The sequence below is a fragment of the Grammomys surdaster genome, unplaced genomic scaffold (genome assembly GCF_004785775.1).
Source record: "Grammomys surdaster isolate TR1022 unplaced genomic scaffold, NIH_TR_1.0 125243, whole genome shotgun sequence".
NCBI lineage: Eukaryota > Metazoa > Chordata > Mammalia > Rodentia > Muridae > Grammomys > Grammomys surdaster.
Genome location: NW_021620131.1, coordinates 576014 through 586474, shown reverse-complemented (window position 1 = coordinate 586474; position 10461 = coordinate 576014). Strand labels below are relative to the sequence as shown.

The following is a 10461-nucleotide window of genomic DNA, read 5'->3' as shown; positions in this document are numbered from 1 at the left end:
TCTTACACGTGTAATTAGGCACATACTCCTTCAGCCCAGACAGCCATGTGATGCATCTGTCTAATGTCCACCATTCATTGAATAGGACATTATAAATATCATATCCCAGAGACACATTGGGTAAAATATGGGGGTTCCTGTTGATTTCCTCAATTGCATAAACCATTGCCAGAACAATCTGGTAGTTTTTCAAATTTAACCTGTACAGGCGATATGAGAATATTTAGGGTTACTGTGGTTTGACTGTCAAGTAGCTTCATACCTGGATGCTCTGTCTTTAGTTGATGACTTTATTAATGGAGCATGTAGGACTTTCAAGAAGTTTAACCTAACTGGAGAAATTGGGTCATTGGGCACAGGCCTACAGGCTTTGTATTGTGCTTTATGTTGAGTCTAATCTTTTGTTTCCAGAGTGAAAATATAACCAGCCAAATACTTGCTCCTGCACTGTTATTTCTTTCCCTGCTGTCAAGTCTTACCTAAAATGATGATTACTGCCTCCCTGGAAATGTTAACCAAAATAAATTTCTTTGCCTAACTTGCCTCTCTTATGGTATTTTATCACAGTAATAAAAAAAAATTAGCAAGAGGAAATATTCAAACCATGCAACATTATTTTGTATGCAACATGATTACATTTGTGAATTAAATGTTTATATCTTCTATTAGCATTTAAAAATTTACAAGTTTTTTGGTTGGAATTTGTAGGGGGAGGTGCTCATAGTAAGATCTGATTCTCTAATTGGTTCTTGATTTGGTCAATAAAGGATGCCAAGAGCCTTCTTGAGTGAAGGGTAATGGTCTGATTACTGGATCCTAAATAGAAAAACAGATTCAAGAAAAAGAATTTCCCACCAGACTTTGGAAGGAGAAGCACATAACAACTGACAAAAAAATTAAACAGAGAAATAATGAAAGTAATAAAGATTTTGAGTCAAATGGACATAGCATGTATATATATATATATATATATATGTATATATATAATGTTTCCCCCAAATGCAAAAGTATATATCTTTTCCCCAGAACCTCATGGATCGTTCTCCAAAATACACCATACAATCAGTCCTAAAGCACCTGAACAGATACAAGAAAAGTGAAATAATGCTTTGTATGGTATCAGACCACTGTGGATTTAAGTGAGACTTCAACAACAACAGAAAATTCAGAAAGTGTACAAATTCATGGAAATTCAACAACTCCCTACACAATAATCGCTGAGTCAGGAAAGAAATAAAGACAGATATAAAAGATGTTTTAGAATTCAACTAAAATGAAGGTACAAAATACCTAAATTTATGGAACACAATGTAAGTAGTGTTGAAAGGAAAGTTAATAGCCCTAAGTGCTTCCATAATGATATTAAAAAGTTCCCATACCAGCAATTTAAACATACATCTGAAAGCTCTAGAGAAAAGAAACAAATACATTGAGGAGTATTAGAAGGCAGCCAATAATTAAAATCATGCCTGAAATCAATCAATTAGAAACAAAGAGATCAATAAAAGAATCAAGGAAACCGAGAGCTGGTTCTTTGAATCAACAAGATAATGAAAACTCTACACAAACAAACCAAGAGCTAGAGAGACAGTATCAAAATATACAAAATCAGAAATGAAAAGGAAGTCATAACAGTAGACAATAAGAAAATTCAAAGAATTACTAAGTCTAAAAGCCTGTATTTCACAAAATTGGAAAATTGTACCAAAATTTTTCTAGTTAGATTTTCTAGTTAGATGACACTTGCTCAAGATAAATCAAGACCACATAAGCTATTTCAACAGCCCAATAATCCCTAAGGAAATAGACGCAGTCATCAAAATTTTTCCAACAGAAAACTCCAGAGCCAGATCGTTTTAGTGCAGAATTCTACCAGACATTCAAAGATGATCTATTGACAATATTCCTCAAACTATTCCAAAACATAGAAACAATGGAACATTGGTAAACTCATTCTGTGCACCCTGATACCTAAACTACACAAAAACTCAACAAATGAAGAGAATATCAGACCAATTTCTCTTATGGGCATTGATGTAACAATAGTCAATAAAATGCCCATAAACCAATGCCAGGAACACATGAAAAACATCATTCACCATGATCAAGTATGCTTCATCCCAGGGATTCAGAAATGGGTCAATATAAAAAAACTTCAACAACTTAATCCACCATATACACAAACTGAAAATAAATCATATGACGTCTCATTAGATGGTGAAAAAGCCTTTGACAAAATACAACACTCCTTCATGTTAAAAATCTTAGAGAGATCTGGGACACAAGGGGCAAACCTAAAAACAATTAAAGCAACATACAGCAAGCCATTAGCCAACATCAAATTAAATGGTAAGAAACTTAAAGAATTACACTAAAATCAGGGAAAAGACAAACTGCACACTCTCTCCCTATCAATTCCAATCATACTTGAAGTGCTCCTTAGAGCAACAAGACAACAGAAAGTGATCAAGAGATACAAAATGGCAAGGAAAAAGTCAAAGTACACTATTAGTTGATGGTATGTTACTATACATAAGCAACCACAAAAATTCTTTCAGAGAACTTCTATATGTGATAAACACCTTTAGCAAAATGTCTGGATACAAAATTAACGAAAAAAATCAATAGTCCTCCTTTATACAAATGATAAAATAGCAAAGAAAGAAAGTAGGGAAACAAAACCCTTTACAATAGTCACAAATTAATATAAAATATCTTGGCATAAATCTATCCCAAGCAAATGAAAAAGCTATATAACAAGAACTTCAATGTAAGAACTTGAGAAATATATCAGAACATGGAAACATTTTCCATGGTCATGGATCAATAAAATTAACATAATTAAAATGGTCATCTTAACAAAAGCCACTTACGTATTCAATGCAATTGACATAAAATTTCCAGTGTAATTCTTTACAGACCTTGAGAGAGCAATTCTTCACTTCGTATGTAAAAATCAAAAAGCCCAGGATAGTTAAAACAATCCTGAACAATGAAAAAGAACTTCTGAAAAAAAAAGAAAGAAAGAAAGAAAGAAAGAAAGAACTTCTGGAGATGTCACCATCCTGACCTTAAGCTCTACTACTGAGCAATAGTAACAAAAACTGTTTGCATTGATATACAGACAAATTGATCAATGTAATTCAACTGAAGACCATGAAAGTAACCCACACACCTACAGACAATTGATTTTTGAGAAAGATAGCAAAATCATGCAATGGAAAATGAAACGGTGCTTGTCTAACTGGTGGTCTGCATGTAGATGAATGTAAATAGATCCATATCAATCAACCCTGCATAAAACTCATGTCCAAGTGGATGGAAGACTGCAGTGTAAAACCACATACACTAAATCTAACTGAACAGAAAGTGAGGGATAGTATGTAATTGATTGATATAGGATACAACTTCCCGAAGAGAACATCAATGACTCTGGATCAAAATCAACAATTGATAACTGGGACCTCCAGAAACTGAAAATCTTCTGTAATGCAAATGACATAATGAATAAGACAATACAACAGCCTACAGACTGGGAAAGCATCTTCACTGACAGTACATCTGACAGAGGGTTAATATTCAAAATATATGAACAACTGAAGAAATTAGTCACTAATAGCTCAAATAACCTAATTAAAATTGGGGTACAGAGTTAAACAGAGAATTTTCTGCAGAGGAATCTCGAATGGCTGAGACACACTTAAGGAAATGTTCAATGTCCTTAGTCATCAGGGAAATGCAAGGACATCACGAAATTTTCTGACAAGTGGATGTAACTTCACAATATCAAACCCAGGCCTAAAATGGCATGCTTGGCATGAACTCACAAGTGGATATTAGCTATAAAATACAGGATACTAACACTCTACTCTATAGATCTAAAAAGTCTAAACAAGGAAGACCCAAGTAAAGATGCTTGAAGCTAACTTAGAATGGGAAATAAGATAGCCATAGAACTTAGATGGAGGGGCAGAACTGGATGGGAGAGGGGTTGTGGAAGGGAATGTAAGGAGGTTTGGGATCTGGTGTTGGGAAAGATGAGAGAGAGGGCAGGAGGGACAGGAGAATTCATTGAAATTTACAGCTACAATTGGTGGAGTATGGAGGATGTGTTCCATCTCAAGGTCATTCCAGAGACCTGTTGCAGAAGAGACATACAGGAATCAATGCTGATGATGTTAGTTGAGAATCACAGCAGTGGATATATGGAATCTGGAGAGGTCATCTCTGTCGGGCTGTGGGCTGTGAGAAGCAGCTGGGTGCCTGGTTGAGCATAGGCCTCAAACCCCAGTCCCTTATCAGATAGCAGGTGTTCAGCTGCCCAGTCCCTGGTTATTTCTTTTAGCTTCAGCCCTCCACAGCCTCTCCCACAGAGAGCCATCAATCAAGAGGAACAGTGCCTCAGACTTTCCCACACGTAGATGAGGTATCTCCACGTTCTCAGACCAAGCCAATAGGCGTTATCTGCTGCCAGACCTTAACCCACCCCAAAACTGTATATAAGGTTTCTATTCAGGAGAAGTAAAGTTGTGTGAAAATCATCCCATTGTCTGAGAGTTTCTGTTGCAAGAGCTGTAACACTAGAGCTATAACACTTGGGAAGAGCCTTCGGGACCCTCTCTTCATCACTAGCTAGCCAGCGCCTCACCTGGACCAGACTGGCTCAGTGAGGAGAGACGAGTTCAGCACCTGGGAGCAACCCAGCAGCGACAGCAGAGACATGGGTGGAGGCAGTGGCAGAGGCAGCAGCGGACCCTCCCTGCTCGCACTCCCCTGGCCTGGACCTCCTGAACCAAGTGGCGCTGGAGGACAGCAAAGATGTGGGTGCAGGCAGCAGCTCCCTGCTCGTGCCCTGTCTTCAGTCCTGCTGGAGATCATTGCGGGACACCCTCTGGAACAGGGGCCCACAACTGTCTCGAACAGGTACACAGCTGTAGGATCTGATACCTCAGGAAGGTGAGTCCCCCAACTATGGAGATGAACAACCTGTTTCTTTTTCCTGCTGTGCATTCAGTCAGAGCCATTGAGTGGATTTAGATAAGCTGAAAGAACAACTGAAGCCTTCTGGCCAGAGCTACTCTCTGGTCCTGGCTGAAGGTCCATCTGGCCTCTGTTTAAATCCCGATAGCCTGCAATGGATGTTGGCAAAGACTCTATCTAGACTCTCTTTAAAACGAAAAGAAAAACCTGGCAATGCAGCAGCCTCTCAAAAGCCACAGAGTGGCTGCCAATTCTTAAATCTGCGTGAAGGCTTAGCATTTTGGACCTTTGTGGAATCCCCCAAAGCCAATAGGCCAGGGGAACGTTTCCATCTGACAAATCATTTCTCCTGTTTTCTGTCATGGACAACTCAACATCACATAAAAAATCACCCCAGGCCAGGCAAATATGTTCCCTACTAAAATCCCATAGAATAAAAATAGCCAAAAAACAAGCCTCCTTGTTTTGGGAGGAAGTCCTTCAGATACCATGCATGGCTGAGGACAATATTTAGAGTCCAGACTCATGGAGCAAGTAGCTTTCCTCATCAAAACCAGAGATTAAAAAAAAAAAAAAACCCTCGTGAGTTTTTGCTGATCTTAGTCACAATTTCGCAATATATAGAGCCATCTAAAATAGGACAGACTGAGAACAACACAACTCCTGATGCCCCTCAGTCAAATGAACCCAAAGATCACCCTATTACAGACCTCACAGCCCTCACTCAACTAATAAGAGAAATAAAATCCATCTACCCACTCCTCCCCCCTTATGCCTTGGAGGAAATGCCAAACTGTCTTCTCCTCCTGCCCCTCCCTCCCCAACCCAAAGGCAGGGCTCCATTAAAATACCAAAGGAGCTCTCTACTGCCTCTCCCTTTCTCCACCAACTCCTATCCCATCAAAGAGAGATAAATCCCCTCCCCCCTTCTCCAAGCTGAAAAAAGTGATAGACCTTCAGACCCCATAGATAAAACCCTGCCAGATTCCATAGTCCCTTATACTCAACCGTTAACCACTCAGCAACTCTGTAATTTCAAGGACTCTAATGCAAAAACTAACCCCGCATCCCATGCTACTCAGGAGTCTGATACAGAACATGAAACACCAAACTGCTCAAGCATTCCCAGTTAATATCAACCCCCACTCAAGCTAAACCACTTAACTGGTACCCACCTCAAGCCTCAGACCTAAAAGAACTCAGGCAAGCAGTGAAGGAAGATGACATTCATGCACCAAGGACAAAATCTCTCCTACAGAGCCATATTGCCAATTTAAACACCCCCCAAGATTGGAGAGAGATTTGCCATTCTGCTCTTCCTGGCCCAATATTTCTAGAGTGGGAAGCCTACTTTCATGACAAATGTCTTCAACAAGTCAGGCAAAACCAGGAGAGGGGCAATGACAACCCATGGAGTTTTAAGGAACTCTTTGGTCAGGAAGATTTCTCTACTGGAGCACAGCAGGCAACTCAATCAACAGGGTACCATGAGCAGGTCTACCTCTGTGCCACTCAAGCCTGGGATAGGCTCACTCCGCTCTCGGGGTCACAAGACCTTGTCTACTCCCTACTGTCTCTCTATTAGAAGCCCAGAGAATCCCTATCTGATTTTATTCTCAGAACTAAAATGAGCTTAGAAAGAAAAATCTCCAACCCCACAGCTAGAGACAACCTTCTTAAAACCATTGTTTGGGAAGGCACGTCTTCTGAGTCTAGACTAGCTTGCCAGGGATTCTGGGATGAGCATCATGATAGGTGGATTTTGTCAACTCAAGAAATAGAAGCTCCATCACACCAGGTTGCATCCGTGCCTCAGGCATTTGTGGTGGCAGTAAAACCAGAAGGAATCTGCTTCAAATGTGGAGAGGCAGGACATTGGAGGAATGAATGCCCACAAAACTCTCCTCCCATAACAGATTCTAATCCCCCTAAGGCAATCTGTCCCCACTGCAGAAAAGGTTTCCACTGCAGGAGGCACTGTGCCTCTCTATATGATAAGAATTGTAAATCACTGGAGCATTTTAAACTTCAAACGGGGCAACCCTCAGCCCCAGCAGTAAGAGGGACGACTACTCCCATAGAAGCTTTATGGGTGTCCAGCATCTCAGATGGCTCCCACCCAAAGTTAACTCTTAAAATAGATGATAAACCATTCAAGTATCTTATTGATACTGGGGCAGATAGGACAATTTTAAGACAGTGAGAGGTCCCACAAAACTGGCAACTGATCCCTGGGCCCCAGCTCCTAGGCATAGGAGGTACCTCTCAAGCCTACATCACCAAACCTATAGGTTGGAAGACTTGGAAAGAGCTACAGGACTCATATGCCCACTGGTGGCTCAAGTAGCCACCAGTCATTTAGGGAGAGATATCTTACAGGCTTTAGACGAGGTTCTTACCACTCAACCAGAAACAGGCCACTTTAAGATAGTGGATATTACTTATGAAAAAAAATAGTACCCAAGGAGACCCAAAAAAACCCTCCCCCAAATCACCCACAATTCTAGGGGCCACTGTTAGATTTAGTACTCCCTGACTTGATTGGCTCTCTGATGAAGCCATCTGGGTCCCACAGTGGCCTCTATCAAGTGAGAAGCTTAGAGCCCTCAGAGAACTAGTAGAAGAGCAGCTGTCTCTACAACACATCCACCCCTCCCGCAGTCCCTGGAACACCCCTGTGTTTGCTATAAAAAAGAGCTCAGGGGGATGGAGACTAGTATAAGACTTGAGGGCAATTAACAAAACCATGCGAATCTGGGTCTCCCAACAAAGAGGGTTACCCCACATCTCAGCCATTCCTGCTGATGTTCCCCTATTAGCAATAGACATTAAAGACTGTTTTTTCTATCCCTTTCCACCCCTAGGACTGCGAACACTTTGCATTCTCAGTGTCCCCCATTAACAACTCTGGCCCAGCCTCATGATATGAATGAACCATTCTTCCCCAGTGAATGGCTAACAGTCCTACCATTTGTCAGGAGGCTGTAGCCACTGCATTAAAACCCTATTTAGACAAAGGTCTCAACGTCTATCATCACATGTATGACATCCTTGTATGGGAGATGCTTCTACATCCCCCTTCCAACTTAAGGACCAGCTAATAACCTTCCTTATCTGCCCTAGGATTCAAAATAGCCCCTCACAAAATCCAACTTATTCTTCCCATTGCATTTTTAGGTTCAGAGATCTCCCTTACTTGAATATGCCCTCTCAAATCCACCCTTTCCTTCCCTCAAAAGTTAACTCTCCTCTCCCTCCAGAGCTTTTTGGGTAATCTCGATTGGCTATGACCTTGGCTCCTCCTTCCCACAAGCACCTTTCAACCCCTCTTCAATCTCCTGAAAGGAGATAAAAGTCCCTCCACCCAAAGAACACTGTCCTCAGAAGGAGTCCAAGCCCTAAATTCTGTCAATTCAGCCCTAAAAGATATGGCTCTTGCTAGGTATGACCCAATCATACCTGTACATTTCCTTATCTTTAACTCCTCCTCTACACTTGTAGGAGCTGTTTACCAACCTCAAGGGGTGCTAGAATGTCTCCATACCCCAATGGGTGGTGTATCTCAAATTTTAAATGAAGTGGATGTACTCGCCAACATGATTAAAAATGGCAGGGACAGAGCTCTACAGACCCTAGGAAAAGAACTTGACATTCTTGTCACCCCCCTTCTCACTCTCCGATGTTCAGTGGCTAATCAAAAATCATTCCCACTTTGGTATCAGCTTAAAAGGATTCCCAGGACAAATTGACAACCATTATTCTGATGAAAAATGGGCCTCTGCCCTCCCTCTGTTATGATGGCTACCCCCAAACTATTCTCAAGGTAACCCATAGCAGGAGTCCCCTCATTATTTACCAAAAGGGAAAAGAGGGGAGCTGCAGCAGTAACATACTACTTCCCTGAGGATGAACCCCCTATCCTCCGATTCAAACAGCTTTCCCACCATTAAGGAACTATATGCCATTTACCTAGCTCTAAATGAAGTCAAAGGTCCCCTTAACCTCTTTTCAGACAGTGTATATGCTATCAATTTGCTCCCCTGGTTGTCAAGATCATTTGTCAAACTAGATGACAACCCACTTTCCCCTCTACTCATACAGGTCTCACCCTCTTACAGGAGAGAGCCTCCCTCATCTATGCCCAACACATCCAATCTTAGTCCCCTGCCAGGTCCCATATCTGAGAAAAACACACTCTCTGACCAAACTGCCTCAACAGGGACATTCATAGCCTCCACTGAGAAAGCAGACCAATTTCATTCACTCACACACCCAAATATAAAGGGGCTTCATGCTCACTTCCCCCACATTCCTCTTGCTCAGCTCCAAAAGATAATAAAAACATGTGCCTCTTGTGTATCCCTCATTACCACCCCAGCTTTACAAACCATGGGTACCAATCCCCGAGCCCTCAAATCTAATGCTTTATGGCAAATTGATGTCATCCACATTACCCAATTTGGTAGACAAAGTATGTTTTTGTCACTATAGATATTTTCTCACATTTTATATGGGCTACAGCCCAGACAGGTGAAAACTCAAAAAGATTTATTTACCATATGCTCTCTTCTTTTGCCATCACTGGCATTCCTCAACAGATAAAAATCGACAATGGCCCTGCCTTCACTAGCTCCCAACTTAAAACCTTCTGCACATGCTGGGAAATTGCCCATCATACTCGAATTCCCCACAATCCTCAGGGTCAAGGAATAATAGAAAGAACACATCAGACCCTGAAGGCCCAACTACTGAAACAACAAACCATTATTTATCCCCCTAATGTGCAATTAATGATGGCCCTGACTACCCTAAACATATTTACATCTACAAAAACTCCAAACACCCTCCTATTTCCCTCCATTGGCACACATCAAAATTAGCTCCCCCATCTTAGTACGATGGCAAGATCCTTTGGATAGAATTTGGAAGGGACCAGACCCCCTACTTACAACCAGGAGTGATTCCACTTGTGTTTTTCTACAGGACCAGCCTAAGACTATCTGGGTCCCTGCCAGAAAAGTTCGACACCACCCCACCAACCAAGAAGATGGCCTGCCTCTCAGTGACAGATCAAGAACCAAGGAGGGGGAAGAGAAGGTGGAGGAGACACCATGCCCAGAGGAACAGCAGGATCTCCTGGAAGGACATCCATGACCTGGTGACAGCTGCCTAGGCCATGTGCCCTCCACAAGTTCCCCTCTCCTCTATTCTCTTCACTGTTTTTGTCATCCTTCATGCTAACTCTGCTACCTCCCAGCCTCTCCCTAGCCTTCCCAACACCTACCATTGGAGAGCCTATACTAGGGAAACCTACAATGGACACAACAAAGTTATAGGAACCCAGGACTGCCCACTTGAAGGATGTCGAAACAGGATTGAGATTTCCCTACACCCAGAATCCATCTCCACTATCTCCAGCCCTTTTCTCTGTTTTCCTTACTGAAACACAGGTGAATGTCTCCCGGAGGTCTCCACATATGG

The 10461-nt window shown here is 41.7% G+C and overlaps 1 protein-coding gene across 1 annotated transcript in view; it reads right to left on the bottom strand.

The window, feature by feature from the left end:
* LOC114637271 (vomeronasal type-2 receptor 116-like) overlaps positions 1-10461 on the bottom strand; it is a 77463-nt gene that overhangs the window by 52204 nt on the left and 14798 nt on the right. The window contains exon 2 of the mRNA XM_028785482.1: positions 7-200. Within this exon, the coding sequence (XP_028641315.1) occupies positions 7-200 (194 nt within the window). The remainder of the gene's footprint in view (positions 1-6; positions 201-10461) is intronic.